Genomic DNA, 22,031 nt, shown 5'->3' with positions numbered 1-22,031 from the left:
GTACGCTCATCGGGGGATAGAGCCGGTGCTGTAGCCGGCCTCTTCGAAGCAGCTCCACCGCTCTGAAATTCGAAAGAAGGGCTTCCTGAAAAGAGGGGGATCCGTCTTTCTTTCTCGGGCGTGAGCAGGCTGCACCCTGACTTCTCCCTCAAGTCAGACGGCGGATCGACGACAGGTGTGTCGTGAACTGCTGCATCCAGCTCCTTTTGTAGGTTTCGGGTGATCGTTCCTTCTTCTTCCATTTTTTCTCTACGTTCTTAGCTCAGATCTGGATTTCCGGGGGCAGATCTGATGTTTTTCCTGGAAATTGTGCTCCAAACTTATAAGGACTTTCCCACAGACGGCGCCACTTGTTTTTGTCCGTGGGGCTTCCTTCTTCTTCAAGTCAGCTGGGTCCGTACTCCGGTGAGGATACCTGCAACGCCGGGAGGGGTTCCCGGCGGGAAAGCTCCGACGATCAAGTCAGTGATCGGAATAGAGGAAAAAACGTGTATGCAATGTGAATAGTGATTAATGTGTGTGCGTGTGAGTATGATGATCCTTCTATTTATAGAAGGAGAAAACTTGGCCTCCAAGGCCTTCCTTTTTTAGGGTTTCTCTTTACCCCCAAGTCACATATCTTGGGCCTGTATTGCTCTGGGCTCGCCCTACCTCGTTATGGTATTGGGCTAGCGAGTTGAGGCATTCTCATATGGTTCCCGAGGTTTGCACCACGCAGCGACTTCGCTCATAATTGCGAGCTAAGACGTCATGGGTTCTTCGTTGTGGGCCTATCATATTGGGCTTACCCTAATGGGCTTATGCTTATTTGTTACTTGTCAAACTAGCCCGTATCAAGATCGAAATTATTAGAATTAGGCAATTTCATTCATATTTCTACCCTAATAAATGTAGGCCTTGCCTGGTTGGGGGAGATAAGTCACTATTAACTAAATAATTAGATTTTTATTTGATGTTTGTAATATAAATAATATAAATTATTTATATTATTTAAATATAATATTCAAATAATATAATTTTGTTGAACTATTTTGCATTTAAATAAATAGATAACAACGACAATAATTAAAAATATTAGTTCTAGTATGGAATGTAGTAGCACTTGAAAATTATTTAATCAGTATATTTCGTTTGTGTTGTAGCTAGATATGAATTGGACACATAATTAAACGTCTGAATTAATAATTTATAATATGTTAATGAAAAATACTTTTTTTGCCTTTTTTTATTTAATTTATAATTTTGCAAGTTGTGGTCTTATCTTGTGGAGGCGGTTTGCTTGGGCGGGGCTGATCGCCGCCAATGAAATGAAGGACCCGACGACTAATCAACAGACGCCACGTTTGATGACACTTCCCCACGTGTTGCCTTACGCCACTGCTTTCGTCACCCGAGTTCTGACAAGTCAAACGCTGACTTGTCTGAAATCTTTCCTGAAATATATTTTTTAATACCCGATAAATTAATAATTTCGTTTAAATAATACAAATTTTCGGGTGTTAGATTAATAAGATAATACGTATTCACAAAAATTAAGAAGACCCGTGTTATATATAAATTATTAAGTTACATATGTATAATACATATTTTAGATCTATGAATGCTTCATAAAGTATAATTTGATTGTCGCCTGTTTCTTGATCAATTTCACATTACCATTAATCTCATTCCTCAACTTTCTTAACATTGTTAGAACTTCTGGTATAGTTTCTTATAACTCAACATAAAATTGTTCAATACCATTGCTGCTTTAAGGGTCCATTTGGATGGAGGGATTTGGGGAGGGATTTGATTTGGAGAATGGATTTGAAATGACTCCAATTTTGGAGTCATTTGAAATCCATCACTATTGCTCCAAAATAAACTAAAAAGGAGGGGTGGGGATTTGAAATCCATCTCCAAATCCCTCAATCCGGGGATTTGTTATTATGGATTTGAAATCCCTCCCCCAAATCCCTCCATCCAAATGCACCCTAAAAGTTTATTGATATGCCTAATTGGGCCAACCCAAGGGACTTACAATTTATTTAACTACTGGGCCACGAGCCCAATATTGAAGACCAATATCACCGAAGCCCAATCACCTTTAAATAAGGTTTGGGCCCAACGATCTCATCTAAGGTATAAATAACGACATAATTCATTTATTAAAGGTAAGCCCTATTATCTAAATAATACTAGGAGTCACATTCTCTCAATTATTTCTACTATCCGCACGTCTGACTTGAGCGTCGTAGGGGTTTCCGCTGGATCAACCCCCGGCCTAGTTCACGTGTTCTATGATCGCATGTATCTCAAGGTCATCAAACTCGTGAGCCAGTGATCCACTCTGCTCTTCCAGCTCATCCTACTTCAACTATCTAAGGTGATCTAACTTTAGCATCATCATTTATCTTCGTGAAACGAGCTCTATAATGCATTGAACTAATGGTACAATGAATAATATACACTCAAGAAAATGTATTTATTGAAAATAATAATAAAAATAATTTCGAAAAATAATAAGTTATTAGTTAATGTATAAATTAATATATCGATAAGTTAATACTTCTTTAAATTAATGAGATTTTGATGGTCTCACCTGTATTAATTTATAGAGGTTTCACTGTATTAATTTGGTCTTCATCTTCCTCCTCATCATCTTCTTCTTCATCTTCTTCTTCTTCTTCTTCTTCTTCATTATCTTCTTCTTCTACTTTTTGTTCTTCTTCTTCTTCCTCTTCCTCATCTTTCTCTATTTATCTTTTTCTTCTTCATGCCCTCCTCCTTCCTCCATCTTCTTCTTCTTCTTTTCTTCCTCTTCAAGCACTGACGGTTGAACGAGGGTTGGTTAAGTTGACAATGGTATGGCGACGACGGTCAAGCAGTCGTTGTGCACAATGGGTTTCATTGGCGGCGGCGGTCCTTCGCCGACTGCAGTTTTTCTCACCTTGTGTTCTTCTCTTCTCCCGCTAGAGCGTTTCATCTCGTTTTTAAATTTCAATTTTCTTTTGGTCTTGCAATATTTATTAAATCTAACTTAAATGAATAATACCAAAATCAATATTAAGGTTATATCCGCAATCTTCAATCTTGCTCTTAATAAGTTTATTTATAGTATGGTCTTCCACCAAGAAAGTCTTGCCCAATAAAAATTTAAGATTGCAAATATTCGCTGCCATAATTTAAATCTCATTTGTGCATAAATTTAAATTAATACAATCAATAGTAACTAAAATTAATTTTGTCGAAAGATCAGTATAATTTGTACAATAATACTAAGCATAGCTCATTCTCTCTTTATTAATTATTCTTTTATTTTCGAAAGAAATTATGAGCTATATATAAGGACAATATTGAAGATAATTTAGTAGAAAAATATTTCTTCAAAACAAAATTAGTGTTCTATTGTGCTTGGATAATTTCGTATAAAAATATTTCTTAAAATATGACAATAATTTAACACGGATTAAGTACTACATTATGTACCTATTTGACTAGTGAGAATGTGAGATGAACAATGATTAATTAAATCATTAGATACAACTATCTGGGAATACGATGCTACACCCGGTGATTTTCACCGGGTGGCTCTTTTCTTGACATGTGTCCTTTTTTACTTATTTTATAATTATATTTCTAAACTCATTGGGCCATAACTGAACCCGTAGAAGGAATCTTATTAATTAGGATGTCTGGTTATATTCATCAGGTGTAGCATAGAATTTCCCCAACTATCTAATATTTGAGTTAACTTCCAACTTTTTGAATCGACCCACAATTATGACCAAAATGACCTTGTTTTGTTTATGTGTTTCTCACTATAGAACTGAGTATATTTGTATTCAATATTATTGAATACTAGTACTCATAGACTTCTATTATGTATAGATTATCATCGATTCTAGAAAGTCTTGTACGAAAAAATTAATTTGTGGTTTTTTGTAAAAGAGAAAATCTTTACTTATCTCTTTATATATTCTTTGAATTTTATTTTAATAATTTTTTCGCCTGTAAATGCACATCCACAAATTTATATAGTTGTAATAATGATTTAAAACTTGTGTTGTTTAAATTTCCGTGCAAAAATATCATAAAATTACGCGAATTAGAAGACATTGAATCTTTCATATTAATTGGTGAATTATGTGTTGACATCCTCTAGCTAGTCCAATTACATAATTGAATTCTCATAAAATTGTGTAATTCAACATTTTCATTTTATATTTGGCTTCTCTATATATACTTTTGGTTTGCAGAATCTTCTTTCTTGTTTGTTTTTTTGGGAAGGTGGTTGGCTGAATTTTCAACTCTTGCAATAAGTGATATTGGAATATTTAATATTAGATTTGAGAGTCGTTCTCGGCCTACAACTCGTGCTTAATTAGCAGTCTCATTAATTCAACAAATATAAATGTAAGTGGTATTCGAGCCTAGGTCCTAGACTTAATCATGTAGTAGAAATTGTCGGAATCTTCGGTACGGTGCTGAACAAATATGGTGAGTTCTCAGTACGCCAATGGCGAGTATATGTGGTGTGTTCCTTTATTCAAGGCTCGATGCAGAATATAAATGGTGAGCTCTGGGGAGGCTCGATGTTACTTTTTTCGAGCGAAAGCCGAAAAGTTATTGAGATAAAAATCAAGTCCCACATGCATTTAATATGAGAAAAGTCAATTGTTAATAATATCGATATATCAACCCTATTGATATGAGACATTTCACAAAAACTTAAGAGCAAAACCAAATAAACTAATAAAAATGCCCCACCCACATAAAATATATATATATATATATATATATATATATATATATATATATATATATATATATATATATATATATATATATATATATAAAAGGATGTTACATTGTTGTTTTTTCAAAGCCTGGAAACTGCTAGGTGACTTCATTCCTAAAGACCACTAGTCTCTATCTTTTAATATCTCCATCACTTTATATTGTCTGCCATCTGGATATGATCGTATATTCCTTTTATTTTATTTTATTCCTCGCGCTCTATTAAGTTATTAACTAAATAGTAGAGGTCGGTAGCATTTTTGGTTGATGCGATTCGTATTAAGTCAAGCGTCGTTACTACACTTTGAAAAGACAATTAAATGCTATTATTTGTTTAAATTAGTAGCACCCTCTGCGATGAATTTTGTAGGGAATTATTGAAAGAGGGAAAATATAATTTTATCCTTAAAACAATATCTTAATTTTGTTAATCAAAACTTTTTAGACAATTCTCATTTAATACCGGAATTAACAAATTCGTATCAAACATCTTACCGAGTAAATAATTAATTAATCAGTAGAATATTAATTCAATCTCATCTAATCCAATGTAATCCGATATAAGTAAGCAAACGAGGCCTTATTCTACTGATGCATGTAATTATTTTGTAGCATATTCTATTCCTTGTTGTTTTTGAAGAAAATTGTATCTATCCCTTCAATTGCTTAGTTAATGTGAAATGGGATAATATTTCTTTGTTCATGTTAGTATTCTCTAATTAACACTGTGAAATAATTATTGATGTCATGGTCTAGTTGATAATCAGGTGGAATTTATTAAGTTCTCGTTTGTTACCGCTATAAGGTTTTACTGACTAAATAATAAAGGCTAGTAACACATTGGTTGTCAAAATTCACATGTTCTCAAATCCGCTACTAAAACCAAGTGGCGGTTTTCAATGCTACTGTTTCATTAAATTAGTTACATCCCTCTCTCCTAAGATTAAATTAGGAGGTGATTAAACAAGTAAATTACTATTTTATCCTTCAAACTACACGTTAATTTTATTAGATAAAAGGTCTTATAGACAAATCACACATTATACTAGAATTTAATTTATTTAATACAAGATCTAATCTTACATATCGAACATCATACTAACTAACTAATTAATTAGTCAGTAGAAAATTAATTCAATATCTTCTAATCTAAAATTATCCGATATAAGTAAACATACATTCTAAGTAATAACAAAACTTTGGATATTGTAATATGAATTCATAAATACCATTATACATTTATTTTATTTCTCTCTCTAACTCTCCCGCACCCTCCATTCTCTATTCTTAGTTCTTACAACCTTCTCCCTAAACTTATTAATCCACACACAGTACTCGTATGATTTACAAGTTATTATACAAAAATATAAGTTTATCCAGTGCACTTATATGGTTGAATGCAGATTCCTTCATTAAAAAAAAAACAAAATTCAATTCAAAAGTCATGGTCAACTTAATCCATATTTTAATTGGCCACCTACTCATGTTATATATTTAAAAAATAAAATCCATCTATTAAATAAACATTAGTTTCTCTGCCAGGAAAAAAATAATTCATATTATTTTGACTGAGCTCGAAGATTCACATTAGTGGTTAGTGGTGCACAATAAAGAGTAAAGAATATCGATTACATTGATGTAACGTAATGGTTTATTTAAAGGTTATCACGTCAATTTATTTTTACAATGTTGAAAAATTAAGTCTCATACTTGATATATTCAAATTCATGATGTTATTTTAATAACACACTACAAAAGTTGCAAGTAATAAGAATGAGCATAGAAAAATATATTTTAATAAAGGGACTTACTTTTTACAGTTTAAAAAGTGTTATTTGTAGTTCAAACATAATGCTATTTATATCTGAACCCCCAAATCGGACACCCCAAACTGAAACCGGACGCCAAAAACCGGCGCGTATTCCCGAACCGGACGTTCAAACCGGGCGTTCACCACCATTTTCCACGCCCAAATCGGGCGTGAAAAATGCTGGTAAACGCCCGGTTTGAGCGTTCACCGAGCGCAATTAGTAGAACTGTTTAACATGAAATTACAAACAAAATTTCCTACCCAATGCAATAAAAACGTTTAGGAGTTGAAAATATCTCACAATATCGATGAATTTAGCTTGTTTTTGCTTGTATTCGAATTTTTGAATTCTTTTTGAATTTTTGAATGTTTCGGTTTTGGGAATAGTAGGTGGGAGAGGGTTTATAGCGAAATAAGTGTTTTTAGGATATAAACTGCAAATAGCAAAGTTCTAAATGCTATTTTTCATATAGTGAGAATGTAAATGGGTTAGTTCCACTTTGCATTCTTAAATATAATATCTTATCACTTGCACCTTCAAAAAATTTTAATAGCATTTTGCATCCAATTTTGCATCCGCTACGATAAAACAATCAAATTGCACATTGAGCTTAACTTTTTATAGTTAACTAGACAACTTCATTGTTTTAATGATTTTTTTTGTTGGTGGAAAATTTTTGAACGCACAAGTTGCAAAAGTAAAAAGGTAAATTCCACTTTACCCCTTGTACTTTGGCCGGATATTATTTTACTCCTTCATACTCTCAATTGCATCGATTTGTCTTCTTGTACTTTGGTTCGATATCACTTTACCCCCTTCTACTCTCAATTCATCGATTTGCCCCATGTACTTTGGCTCGATATCACTTTACCCCTTCTACTCTCAATTGCATCGATTTGCCCCCTGTACTTGAAAAATTATCTCAATGTGGCCGTCGCCGTTAGTTTTCAGACCTTTGACCTTAACACTGTTTGATCTAAGTTTGAAAATTATAAAAAAACCATCTCTCCCAGTTTAAATAATTATTAATAAAAAAAAATTGTGACTGGTGTCGTGGACTATGCTCTCGCTGTCTTGAATTTTTTATTATTTTATTTTTTATTTTTTTTAATAATTATTTAAGCAGGGGGAGAGTCATTTTAGTAATTTTCACACTTAAATCAAACGGTGTTAATGTCAAAGGTATGAAAACTAACGGCGAGGGCCACATTGAGACAATTTTTCAAGTAAGGGGGGCAAATCGATGCAATTGAGAGTACAAGGGGGTAAAGTGGTATCGAGCCAAAGTACAATGAGGCAAATTGATGAATTGAGAGGAGAAGGGGGTAAAGTGATATCGAACCAAAGTATAAGGGGGCAAATCAATGCAATTGAGAGTATAAGGGGGTAAAGTGATATCCAACCAAAGTACAAGGGGTAAAGTGGAATTTACCCAAGTAAAAAACATTCACTAAATTAATTGAGAGCTAATTTAGATTCTCAGGAAAAAAAAAACATAAAATTAGCACAAGTTTTTTTTCTCAAATAATACTCATTTTATTACAATTCGTAAATAAAATTGCTCGAATTATTTTATAAACGAAATGGCTGGAGGAATTTTTGTTAAGGGCATTTGACATAAATAAATTGAAAAATAAAATTATCATGAATAATTGCATCAATTTATGTTTTATAAAAAATAAATTTTAAGTCATTTGATGAAAAAAAAAATTTGATCGAAAATTACTAGTAATATGAATAAATTATCATTAAATGATTTATTGTGTTTCGAGGGTGTAAAAAACTATTAAATTTTTTTAAGGGTGTAAAATGCCAAACAAACTATTTCAAGGGATCGAGGTGGAATTAAGCCCAATTATAAACAACTTATTAAGTAAATTCGACCTCAGCCACGTCAGCCGTAGTTGAAGGGCAATTTAGCCATATCCTTGGCCGTTGGCGGTGGCGCTAAGTCTGCAACTGGTGGCCAGTGAAACCTCACCACCACCACCACTACCTCTTCAATTTAAAAATGGCCTTCTGTGGAATTTCTATTCCATTTTCTAACCCCCATTTCCTCATTCTTCAAAATCCTTCTTCTCCAAAACCTAACAAACCAAATCCGTCCCCATTCTCCACCACCACCACCGCCGCCGCCGCCGCCGCCGCTTCATCATCATCTACTTGTTCTAATGTTAATTCGATCGAACGATTGCCAGTTCATCCCGGCAGAAGAACGGTTAGCCTCTCAATTTCTGTTGGGTTTCTGTTATCATCAATCGAGCAGCCATTTTCAAACAAGGCACAGGCCGCGCAAATTTCGGAGCTTTACAGATACACCGATTCCGTACAAGGCTTCACTCTCCTCGTACCTTCTTCCTGGACTAAGGTTCCTATTCTTTTTTCACACACACACACACAGTCAAATTGGGAACTAGGTCATACTCAAATTGTTGGAGAAAAAATAATTATGCATCAATCAATTTACAATTTTTGGAATTTAGTTCAGCCTTAAATTAGGTGATTTGATTATATTTAATCAAGTCTTAGATTTGGTGATTTGATACATAATTAATTTCTCTAACACAAATTCTCAGCAATACGGTTATTTCAGCGGGTGGGTGATTTTTTACACACACAGTCACACGCCAATGTGAGTGTGTGTGTGTTTGTGTCTATATGAATAGACCCAGCAATACACCATCTTTTGATCTGTTATATTCGAAATGCATTATAAAAATAAAACCTAATGTTATGCTTTGTTAATCCATAATTACATCCCACACAGCAAATTCGTAGCGTACTTTGTTGGGTTACTAATCCCGGGTTCTAATTAAATCTTAATCAGGTTGATAAGGCGGGGGCAACCGCCTTGTTCGAGGACGAAAACAAAAAGGCGAATAATGCAGGTGTAGTGGTGAGTCCAATCAAGATTTCGAGTCTTGGCGAATTTGGGACTCCTCAGTTTGTGGCAGATAAGCTTATCCAGGCTGAAAGACGCAAGGTCCGTTAATTTTTTTTTTTTTTTTTTTTTTGTCCCTTTTTTTAATATGTTTAAAAGCTTCACTATAAGTCATGTAATTATATTGTTGTAATTGGTACAAAGATTATTGAGAGGAGACTCGAAATTGTTCAGGAAAGTACGAAGGAAGCCGAGGTAATATCTGTGTCGGAGAGATCGGGAGATGGAGGCATTCAAGTGTACGAGTTTGAGTACAAAGTCGATAGCACAAGGGGAGGGCTGAAGAGAGTCTTTTCTGCTGCATTTGTGACGTCAAAGAAGCTCTATCTTTTGAACGTGACTCACTCGGACGGGTTGGAAAATCCTCTGCCAATGGATAGGAGAATGGTACTCGAACAAGTTCTGCATTCATTTGATTCCGCTCCTTCAACCTAGATCCGGATCTTCAAAAAGAAAACGAAAAGAAAAAAAAAGTGACATTCTTGATCTTTCAGCACCTGCTTCAGCTCGGAAAACGATGCAAGACTACTCCAGTTATACGTGCATGTAAAATGTAACGAGTGCTATATATAGATTAGCATAACCGTAGCAACTGAATGTACCGCGAAATCATATTTCACTTCTGCCCCCACGATCCGATGTCTTTTTTAATGAAATTCATACGGCATATAAATATGTGATCTTTGTGTTTGCAAAGATAGAGCAAAACACCCTTTTGCGAATCGTCGAGTTGTTTTAAATGTAATGATAGTATGCAAACACTCATGCTGCTATTATAATCAGTTCTTGTTTTCAGGTGGGCGTTGCTTTTGTAAACTTAGACCATCGATTCTTGATCTTCGGACGCACTAAACATAGCTACATACATGTTAATACTCTGCTTCAAGACATTGTTTTGAGTTGATATTCAAGACTATTTCATTCGTTTAATTTATTTGGTTTCGTTTGCTATGCACTGTATTCTGGCATTGTTAGTTAATTAAGTTTCGGCCAAAAGCAGAAGCTGCTACATGCACAATTTGTGGACTTCGCCACGCAAAAATTATACGATTATTTGTTAATTAGACTGTCGGTCGAAAGCACACAGTGCGCCACATGCACAGTTAAGCTCTCAAAAGACTGTGTGGTCTGTGCCTTTTGTTTTCACTCCAAAAATTTATAGCAAAAACAGGAAAATGATGTCCTGAAATGAAAAATTAGAAAAATGGATGTCCTTATATGAAAAATTAGAAAAATGTTGTCCTACAATTACTCCTCTATGAAATGCATTTATTATTCTATACAAGGATAACCATGACATAGACGGTGATCATGCATCATGTAATGATGGTGTTCTTAAAAAATACGAAAAGAAAAATAAATAATCAAGAGAGAGAGAGAGAGAGAGAGAGAGAGAGAGAGAGAGAGAGAGGAAATTGATCTTCTTTAAAACAACTCCAGTATGGACAGAGTATTAAATATAACGGCCGTCAATTCAAGCTGTTGTTTGTTTAGTGTTTTTTTTTTTTGGTTGACCGAGTTATGAAAATGTCAACGTCCTGCTGTCGTTGTGCCGATCGAGCTTTTGACCTTTTAGTTATGACAGCAAATCCAAATTTAGAACTTACCTACAGCACTTCTTGAATCAGTCAAACTCTCTCTCCCTTTATAATATGTACCTGCCAAACAACTCCTAAGTAGCCACAGTTATTTGTTTTTCTTCTTCTGCTGTAGTTCTTGATTTTCTGAAGTCGAAGAAATCATCGGAGCTGAACGAACGAAGAAATGGACGAGTCGATCGATCCGGCGGAGAAGCGGCTCAATGAGCTTGGATACAAGCAAGAGCTTAGAAGAAAGATGGTAATAAACAAACAATTATCCATTTTCTTTTTTTTTTCTTTAGTATTATTGATGCTTATATATATTGTATTATTGTGTGCAGACGTTATTTAAAACACTAGCGATTTCGTTTTCGACGATGACGCTTTTCACGGGGATCACTCCGCTGTACGGTCCGAGTCTACTGTACGCGGGGCCCGCAACTCTTGTTTGGGGTTGGGTTATCGTCTCTTTCTTCACTTGGTTCGTCGGATTCGCCATGGCCGAGATTTGCTCCTCTTTCCCGGTAATTCGTCTAATTTCATTTCCTTTTCACGTGTAACATTTAAAATTTTGCTTTTTGCAGTTTAGATTATATATTTTGTTCCATCCACATTGCTTCATTTTGATTTGCTAAAAGCATCACATTTTTTTCCGGAACTTACAGACGACCGGATCGCTGTATTTTTGGGCCGCACACTTAGCCGGCCCGAAGTGGGGCCCGTTTGCATCGTGGTGCTGCGCTTGGCTCGAAACGATCGGCCTGATTGCCGGCATAGGAACACAGGTATGCACAAATTAACTAGCTTATAATATTTCTAGATGCTCTATACTTTTAAATTCACAACCCCCTTCGATTTAATTTTTTTGTTTTGCACGTTTTTCGTGTAGGCCTACGCGGGATCACAGACTCTGCAGAGCATCATATTACTGTGCACCGGCACAAATAAAGACGGAGGATACCTCGCCCCTCGATGGCTATTTCTCTGCATGTATATGGGCCTCACAATTATATGGGCCGTGCTCAACACATTTGCGCTCGAAGTCATAGCCTTCATCGACATCATCTCGATATGGTGGCAGGTCAATTTTTATAACCGATTACTAAATTTTCTTTTTTTCGAGTATTGTATATTATGTCAACTTTGTCACACGTACAGTTAAACCTCTATAAATTAATACATTCGGGACTAGAAAAATTCTATTAATTTAGCGGATTATTAAATTATCAAGTTAATAATTTAACATTCTCACAGAGTCGGGACCGAAAAAAACTATTATTTAAGCGAAGTTATTAATTTATCGAGGTTCTACTGTATTTTGATATGGGTGCAGGTAATTGGGGGATTAGTGATTGTGATCTTGCTTCCCCTCGTATCGCTGACTAGGCAGTCTGCTTCGTACGTATTCACTTCATTCGAAACAGCACCCGAGTCGACCGGAATATCTAGCAAACCATACGCAGCGATTCTCGCTCTTCTCGTGAGTCAGTATTCTCTCTACGGGTACGATGCCGCCGCGCATTTGACCGAAGAAACAAAAGGTGCCGACAAAAATGGACCTATAGCAATTCTCGCCAGCATAGGCATCATTTCATTGTTTGGATGGGCATATATTTTGGCTCTTACTTTCAGCATTCAGGTATTTTTTTCCCCTTAATTACCACTTATATCTTACCAACCAAACGAGGCCTTACTTGTGTTATTACAGGATCCAGCATATCTGTTTGACACGTCTAACGAAACTGCGGGGGTATTCGTGCCGGCTCAAATATTGTACGATGCATTTTACGGGCGGTACCAGAGTTCGACGGGGGCAATAATTTTATTGTTTATAATATGGGGTTCCTTCTTCTTTGGTGGACTCTCCATAACCACTAGTGCAGCCAGAGTGGTATGGGCCTTAATTCTCTACTTATTTTATTGCGCGTTATATTTAGGGATAGAAATCGAACGGATTGTATCATTATATATACAATTAGCTCAAGAAGTGATCAAGATTTCAAAGCCTACAAATCATATTAATTCGAAATTTAGGGAAATCGGACCTTGGTATTTTTTTGAAATTTTTCATAAATTTGTGGCATTATTTATTAAAACTAAAATTCGATATGTATACATACATAATTGGATAATTTAGATATGTAACAATAGTAATATGATCAAGGTTATTTAAAAAATAATTGAAAATTTTATGTATAATCCAATTCCTATCTAACGAATTTTAAAACCAGAGTTTCGAAAATTGTTCCAAACTCGAAATGTTTACTAACCAATGTTGACATTATTCGAAAATTTTGTTCCGACTTCTACTTGTAGACACGACTCAAATGACTCTCTCCCACAAATTAATCACTAGTGGAGTCAGAATTTTAAGTTTAGGGGACCGAATATGTTAATGCAATTATACACGATTTTTTTTATATATTTCTAATAATTTGAATTTTCCACAAGAACTAAAGAAAAGTTAGAAAACAACTCTTGTATAAAATTATGGAATTATCGAGTATTAATTTATCGAGGTTGCAATGTAAATGCAGGTATACGCTCTATCAAGAGACAAAGGAGTCCCGTACTCACAAATATGGAGAAAACTACACCGAAAGCACAAAGTACCATCAAACGCCGTATGGCTCTGCGCCGCCATCTGCATCCTCATGGGACTGCCGATCTTGAAAGTCAACGTGGTCTTCACCGCCATAGCTTCCATCTGCACCATCGGCTGGGTCGGCGGCTACGCCGTACCAATCTTCGCCAGATTGGTAATGGCGGAGAACAATTTCAATCCGGGCCCATTTTATTTGGGCCGAGCAAGAAGGCCCGTTTGCTTGGTTGCCTTTCTCTGGATTTGCTACACTTGCTCGGTTTTCCTGCTGCCCACTTATTATCCAATCACGTGGAATACTTTCAACTACGCGCCGGTTGCTTTGGGTGTTGGTTTGGGATTGATAATGATTTGGTGGGCTGTTGATGCAAGAAAATGGTTTAAGGGACCTGTTAGAAATATCGATAATATTATTATTCCCAACATTAAAGTTTAATTACTATTTAGTACTAGGTTTTATTATCCTTGATTGATTTCTTTCTTGTTAATAGAAACATAAGTTTTTTTTTTTTTTTTTTTTTTTTTTTTTTTTTTGTTCTTAAACTTCAGCATCAGCATCAGCATCACGTGTGCATATTTTTATTTGAATCTAAATGTTTACCCACGATAATGTTCTATTTGCAGACTCCGTTTGTTTGGGGAAATTAACCAAAATTAACTAAATAGTAAGAGTTAGTTTTATTTTTGATAAGTCCTACTATTTTTTTTTCGGGTGAACCTGACAAAATATCATTACTATCATGGCTAATTGATAGATAACTAATTGAACCTTGAGAGGTCAAATAAAATTATTGTGGCATGATTAGATATATTAATGATAAAATTGTTCTTTCTAGTTTTCCTCAATTTATCACAATGACATATTCAATTAAAAAATTAAATATTAAAACAATTCGAAAAAAAATTGAAAAAATATATATTTTTCGAAAAAAAAAAGAAAACGAAAAAATAAAAAAATATTTTTTCGAAAAAAGTTAATAAAAAATATTTTTCGAAATAAAATGAAAAAATATATTTTTTTTTCGAAAAAAAAATCGAAAAAAATAAAAACAATATTCGGATATTTGTAAGTAATTGGGTTGATTTTAAAGAAACCACTATTAAATAATGGGAAGATAAAAAATTCAAATTTCGATAACAAACATCTTATAAAATTACTGCCCTATAATTTTATAGGGGAAATTACCTTATCTTGGGAACCAAACCGGGCCGTATTGTAATAGTGTACACATTAATTCATTCTAAAGAGTACAGTTGGGGCTAAATACCTAACACGCAAGTGCACGTATCGGAAACAAGTAGTAAAAGTAGACTCGTAAGAGCCGGATGTCGATCCCACAGGGAATACTCAAATTATCTAATCCTATGTACCAAATTCTAACAATTATGATTTTTATCCAGCCTACGCAAAATTGTCAAATTTAATCAACTAAATAATTAAACTAATTATGAAAGCAAATAATCACGAGAAAATATCAATATAAAAACGGATCTAGGATTTTATCTTCACCAATGCAAGAATTGCTCCTCAAAATCCATCAATTATGAAATATATGATTCATGATTATTAACCCGGGACACTAATTTACTCATAACCCGTTGTCGCGTGTATTATGAGTCTATTATTCATATACTGTTCACTATATGTCTATGCAAACCAATTATGAATAAAATATCAACTAACAAGTCTCGTAAATGGCTACCTAAGGTGATATCTGTATGTCTACGACACCACATGCAATTGACACACTCATCCGGTGAAAACTACTCGAAGGTTCTTTTACTTATCGTCTAATTATCAAAATAGCTCTGTCGAGTCAATCCCAGTAATCACAGATAAAGCACATAAATTGATCAGGTTCATGCACTAACAATCATAACAAGTAGAAGAAATAATCATAAAATCAAAATTGCATAATCTCAAGAAAACGGGTTCACCATCCCACATAGGGTTCCAACAAAATCCTAGATTAAAAACTTAGCTACTCATGTTCTCTACGAAAAACATAATAAAAGTAATAAAAGTCATAGATTACGAAAAGATAGGTGAAAGAAGAATTATGATGAAGATTCGTCAGGTCTTTGTCTTCGTTTCTCCGTTCTCTCGCTCCTCTTCCTCTAAGATTGTGTTCCAAAGTTCCATAATTCGTGCTTGGTTTTGCAATTCTCACACGGCCGCACGAGAATCGCCGAAACCTTCTGCCAAAAATAGGCTAAATTTGGCACGGCCGCGCCGGCCAATTTTCAGCACCCGACTGTTTTCTTCCGTTCTTGCCCGTTTTTTTACCTTTTTTGGCTCGTTTTATCCTTAGAACTCCCAAATCGTTACCTAAAATACAATAAACCATTCATTAAGCACCATTAAATCAATAAAAATATACAAAAAATCTCGTAAGAAAGTATACATTGAGTGTAAAATATACACTCAACAAGTACGTCTGGACAAGTTTTTTTTATTAGAGTTCATATTTTTTTAAAAAAATATGACTAAAACATTGACGAAGTTAAGGGTCTGGACAAGTTTTAGTTATTACGAGTTCATATTTTTTTTAAAAACATAAAATAACACGCACGCACACATACACATGTGTATGTATTCTTGGTGGGTGGTTATTTTATATAGATTTATGGTTTATAACTACCCCGTGTATTGCAGTACCAGATGTAACATCTCACAGACCGCACTAAAGGATAGAGAAGAATATTACAATGTACATATAAAGAGCAAGAGAGAGCCGACATTGCCTAATAATTTGCCCACAAAAGGGAAGAAAAATATTATTAGCAAATAATTATATAAGGTTATGTAAAGAGTAGTGTGTGTGCAACTAGCTAATTTAAATTGGTGTCTAACCTATGATTAACAATTATATATATATAAGGATTACATTATTGAAATCACATTAGTATTTCCTACGAAAACCTATGATTTATTGAATAATAATTTTATTGTAACGTAGTGAAAATAAAGTTATTGAAATACAAGAAAACCGGCCGGCCAATTAAGAATCCCTCTTCCGACAAGCTATACTATATACCTCAATGAAATAATGGTTGAATTGAAATAATAATCCTAATTAATAAACTAATTATGTAATATTCCTAACAGAATATCTATGTTGCATGATTCCATAGTAATATATAATTGAAAACAACTTATATATATGAAAGATGAATAACCAAGGTTACATGATCGATGAATGAACGATCGTTTGGGTCAATCTCAAAACAGCAATGAAGAGTTATTAGTACAGACCTTCTGTGTAATTTCTAATTGTCAAAAAAAAAAAAAAACCTATGTAAAAAGATTTAGCATTACGCCCCCCATGTTACGGTTTACAAAACACACAACTCCTTACATTAATATTGTTTTTTGACTTATATGAAATGACAAAATTACCCTGAATGATTTTAAAAATTATTCAATTTAAATAAACAAAATGAATTTTTGTTTATATTAAATAGAAAATAAAAATATGAAACTTCTATTTTGGACCTTACAAAAACTATGGGGTGAATTTATAATTTTCTAAATTTATGTTTTAAAGGGTATTTTGATCTTTTGAGGTCAAAAAACATAGCCCAAGTGGCGAAAACTGCACATTCAACATACATTCAGCTCGTTCGGGCCTTATTGGCTCTGACTAATTTTTATAGGGGATGTTTGCTAATATTTTTAACACGATGGTTTTTTTAACAATTAGAGATTACACATGGTTGATTCTTGCAAAAACTTGTGAAAAGAGAGAGAGCGCTTAAAAACTACAAACCGATTTCGCTGGCAACACTATGAAAAACGAGGGCTACGGATCCGTTCATCTTCGCTGCTTGAAACTCCAGAAAAAGGATGAGAGAGAGAGAGAGAGAGAGAGAGAGAGAGAGAGAGAGAGAGAGAGAGAGAGAGAGAGAGAGAGAGAGAGAGAGAGAGATGCGTGAGATGAAAAAAGGGTTTCTGCTACAAGTATATATAGATGTTGAGAAGGTGATCAATACTTGTCCAATTCAGCTACTAAATACTAATCCTAATAAAACTCAATAACCTCAACTAAACTTAATTAATTTAGACTATGGCCCACGTTTGGAGTATTTAATTATATTGAAATCTCTTCACAATTTATAAAATGTATACATATTTTAAATTTTTAAAAGAGTTCATATATACATCAAGTTGAGAAGTCAATATATATACCTTAGGAAATGCATAAGAACTTAAATATAAATAAACATTAATTTCTATCTCGTTGTAAAATGGTCTACCCCTTTGTTAAAACACATAAACATTTAAATAATGAAAATAGAAACTGAAATGATTTACGGGGCAGCTAATTTACGAATGTGTTTCACAATAGTCTTCTCTTTCTCTCTCTAAAAATCCTCAAATCCACCCAAACCCCAAATTCCCCAAAAGCCCCAAAATTCACAAAAACCCTCAACCTCTCTCACAAATCCTCCCAAATCCGAAAATCTCGTCAATTTGAAAGGTAATTAATCATCTGAAGTAGTTATATATATTGAATTTGTGGTTAATCATGTGAAAATTCCATGAAAATCTCGATTTGGGGCTGTTTTTAGTGTTGGGTTTTCGAATTTTCCACGCCCAAAATGGGCGTGGGAAAGCAGTTTCCACGCCTGGTTTAGGCGTGGAAACTGCTTTCCCACGCTCATTTTGGGCGTGGAAAATTACTTCGGGCGTCCGATCCAGACGCCGGTTCTGGACCGGTCGTCCGGTTCAATTTTTTTTTTTGCCCAGTATAACAGAAATGAATGAGTACATTTAAATAAGTAATAGTTAACCAAACTTGCTATAGCCTAGTTGGTCAGGCATTTCGTTTATTGTATAATGGACCCGTGTTCGAGTCTCGGTAGCAATGTTTATTTATTAATTTTTTGCCAAGTTGATTCTTGTACATAATGCACCCGTGTTCGAATCCTTATCAGCACAAATATGTATGATTTTTTTTTTAAACTGTCAGCACGCGCGCCCTAACCGGGCGCGAAAAGTACTTTTTCGCACCCAAACCGGGCGTGAATCGAGTTTTTTTGCGCCTAGTTTGGTCGTGAATCGCATTTTTCGGCGTCAAAATTGGTTGTGAGTCGCGTTTTCGCCATTTAAAGAACAAAAACGAACAAATTTTACCTCATTGGGTTCCGTATCTCGATCCTCATTCGATGCACTCATTTTTCTTTGCAAATCACTACAATAACACGGGTTTTGGAACGATTTCCAATATAAAAGCTATTAAAAATAAAATTGTAGAGAGTGAAAGATAAGTAGAGAGTGGATTTTTTAAACCCGCATTCGTAATTTTGCTAGCGCGAATATCACATCCCAAATAGAAATAAACAGAATGTTACAACACAAGGGAGACGATTCGCAGGGCCGGTCCTGGGGTGGGGTGAGCAGGGCCCACGCCCAGGGCCCAATGTCATAGGGGCCCGAAGTTTTAATTTTTTAATATATATATATATATATATATATATATATATATATATATATATATATATATATATATATATATATATATATATATATATATATATATATATATATATATATATATATATAATCTTAAGATGCAGAAAAAAAAAAAAAAAGCCGGACGTTGCCCCCCGAACTACGAACAATTATATTCTCGGCCCGGCCCCCGAATATGCCGGACCGGCCTTGACGATTCGTAGAGAGATAATTGTGGAGTTTAGATGGGAAAGATAGTCTTACTCGTTAATATATGTGTAAAACCACCGAGAATTTAGAAGATGTTACAATCTCATTAAGAGGTTAGAACATCTCCAATGCTAGACTCAATCTCGAATACTTAGAGTGCGACATAGGATACTTAGATATATTTGTTAAAAAAACATCTCCAATGCAAATCTTAAGAAAAATCTCCAAATGATGTGGCGATGAGGTGGCACTTGTGATTTTAAAGACTCTTAAGATATATGACACTCTGAAATTGGAGTGTCATCTTGAGGATCTCTAAAGTGTCAAGTCATCATTTAATATATTTTTTTCTTTTACTTTCTATTAAAAAAATTAATATAAATAAATTATCTTCAAACCGTAGATGAATTTCACCATAGCTCTACTCATTTTCCACCTTCTTCTACACTATTTTATTGAAATTATATGTTTCTTTGGAGATTCGACTTTCAGGTAAAAACACTAATTAATTACTTAATTTTTCTTAACAATAATTTTCTCAAACTTTAATCAGTTAAATTAATGTGATCCATCTTATCTAAAATAAATGAAGCATACGGGCGTACGTGTGATCTATAGAAATTGCTAGTGTGTATACAATATATGTTCGTGGTTTAACGAAAAGAAAAAATGTCAATTTAAATTTTGTTCATGAAAATATTTAACTAATGAATGTTTACAAATAAATATCTTATCTATGAAATAAATTTGAATAAACGGTACTGGTATTAAATCAAGAATGAAAACGGGAATTACAAGTTTTTCTCTGTTTGCCGGAATATTTTCTTTAAATAAATTAATGATTTTGATTTTAATTTAAAAACCTAATAAGAAATTGCACATAAGGAACTTTTTGAGTTTTGAGTGTTACGTTGGAGAAGACTTTGCAATAGAGAAACTCAATCTTGCCAAATAGGATTCAGAAAATTTTAAGATTCACATTTGGTACTTAACACCTAGGATTTTTGGAGTTTTTCTTGAGTTTAGCATTGGAGACACTCTTACATGAAGTTACAAGCTAAGCGCTTAGAGACAAGCAATATAAATTATTAAAAAATACAAACACTACTGAAAAAAAGACGTTTAAAATCTTGAAATAGATAAAAAATTGATTGAATAACTCATTATCTAACTAATTATAATTGTTCTATAATATTTTATTCACATCAAATGCAATTAGTGTAAAAAAAATCTACAACTATGTAAAATAATATATTTATAGTTATTTTGAACTATTTATATATTTTAAATATCATTTAACACTATAACTTGTATTTATAAAAAGTACAAAATATTATTTGGGGCCCCTATTTTTTTTTTCAAAATCGAGGACCCGAGACAACCGTCTCTTTTACCTATAGTCAGAACCGGCCTGTGTATAAATCAAAGAGAAAAAAGCAAAAAATACTATCGATGACATCAAGATTCCACAAGCCCGTGTTATGATCAATAATGTCGACACCTTGTATGGAAACACCGAGTGTATGGGTCTTGGTGTGTAAATCGTCGTACGTCATTCACTCGTAATCCATGGATCGACCGTTTCCAATTCGGATTCCTTCCCTAAGTTGTGCTCGGGCTGTGAGAACGCTATGCCATGGGCACAAAAATTTATTCCTAATGGAGGAAAAAAGAAAGGGGCCATAAGATATAGGTCTTTGGTGACAAAACTTATTAGAACTAAATGACAAGTTCAACTAAAGTTTTGCTTCACATCTTATTCATAAAATGGCCCTCCACTTCAAAATTCGAAATTTGCACTAAGTAATTCAAATTGCATTTATCATTTTTTATTATGTATATAATATTTTTCATTTTTCCATCCTGACGTTTTTAAATTTGTTTTTACAAAATACCAGTTTGTCTTTTTCTCTTTCGTAATTTTAGCCTTTTATACGCTATTATAAAAACAAATTCATTTTTTTCTATGTAACATTGAAAACTATTTACTTATTTTTCAAAAAAAAACATTTTATCTTCTATCAATAAATATAATTATCTATAGTCACCGTAGTCACTATCGTGCTTGTAGGTATCTAAAACTTGAATTTCACTTCATCGCACATCATCTGGCTGTTCATATATAGTACAAGAGCATGTAGTAGACTAGGGTATACTACGTATAGTCTACTACAGTGTACTATGGTATACTACGTTGTATTACCGCGTACTATTCCAGAACCTAGTCACCAATAATTTTCAGTTGTCACCAACCCTAGCGGTCAACACAGACCCCGTCGATCAAACCCTAGCAGCCAATTACAGTCACAGTCGCCACGACCGTAATCACCTACTCCTTTTGGAAAACCTAGATTTGCCATTTTGAACCCTAACATTTGCCGCCACACAATCATATCGCCCTAAGAACGTTGTCCATGCATGTAACAAGTTTAATAAAATAGCAAATTAGACAAACCAAGACAATCTCTTAAAGATCAATAAAATCGTATGCAACTAGTCAAAATATACTTTCAGAAACATATCTATACAAAAAAATGAAGAATGTGAGCAATTAATTAAAAAAAAAAAAAAAAAAACTTGCTCTCCCCGTAAATATTTGAGAAACGTGAATATATGTACTTTATAGAATTAAAAGTATAAGGGCAAGATAGGA

General features: G+C 34.1%; 2 protein-coding genes across 4 annotated transcripts; both read left to right on the top strand.

The window, feature by feature from the left end:
- Nucleotides 1-8,452: 8,452 nt before the first annotated feature.
- Nucleotides 8,453-10,326, top strand: LOC105976918 (Photosystem II reaction center PsbP family protein). 2 transcript variants are annotated; one of them, XM_013002192.2, is made up of 3 exons: nucleotides 8,453-8,958; nucleotides 9,418-9,573; nucleotides 9,706-10,326. In XM_013002192.2, exons 1-3 carry the CDS (start codon nucleotides 8,602-8,604, stop codon nucleotides 9,964-9,966), a joined length of 774 nt encoding a protein of 257 aa, XP_012857646.2. In that variant the 5' UTR covers nucleotides 8,453-8,601; the 3' UTR covers nucleotides 9,967-10,326. The 2 variants fall into 2 exon arrangements, with proteins under 2 accessions (XP_012857646.2, XP_088677936.1); XM_088821810.1 differs by having other exon boundaries at nucleotides 8,469-8,958; nucleotides 9,676-10,326.
- A 620-nt stretch (nucleotides 10,327-10,946) lies between these two features.
- Nucleotides 10,947-14,317, top strand: LOC105976813 (amino-acid permease BAT1 homolog). 2 transcript variants are annotated; one of them, XR_016033086.1, is made up of 8 exons: nucleotides 10,947-11,370; nucleotides 11,453-11,635; nucleotides 11,777-11,896; nucleotides 12,001-12,192; nucleotides 12,445-12,750; nucleotides 12,820-13,002; nucleotides 13,649-14,212; nucleotides 14,263-14,317. XR_016033086.1 is itself a non-coding variant. In XM_013002072.2 (7 exons), exons 1-7 carry the CDS (start codon nucleotides 11,296-11,298, stop codon nucleotides 14,147-14,149), a joined length of 1,560 nt encoding a protein of 519 aa, XP_012857526.2. In that variant the 5' UTR covers nucleotides 11,206-11,295; the 3' UTR covers nucleotides 14,150-14,317. The 2 variants fall into 2 exon arrangements, 1 of the variants encoding a protein (XP_012857526.2); XM_013002072.2 differs by having other exon boundaries at nucleotides 11,206-11,370; nucleotides 13,649-14,317.
- Nucleotides 14,318-22,031: the final 7,714 nt, after the last annotated feature.

This window comes from Erythranthe guttata, chromosome 8 (genome assembly GCF_056151865.1).
Source record: "Erythranthe guttata isolate IM_541 chromosome 8, IM_541, whole genome shotgun sequence".
NCBI classification, from domain to species: domain Eukaryota; kingdom Viridiplantae; phylum Streptophyta; class Magnoliopsida; order Lamiales; family Phrymaceae; genus Erythranthe; species Erythranthe guttata.
Note: the sequence above shows the minus strand (reverse complement) of the source record. Positions and strands in the feature narration are given on the sequence as shown.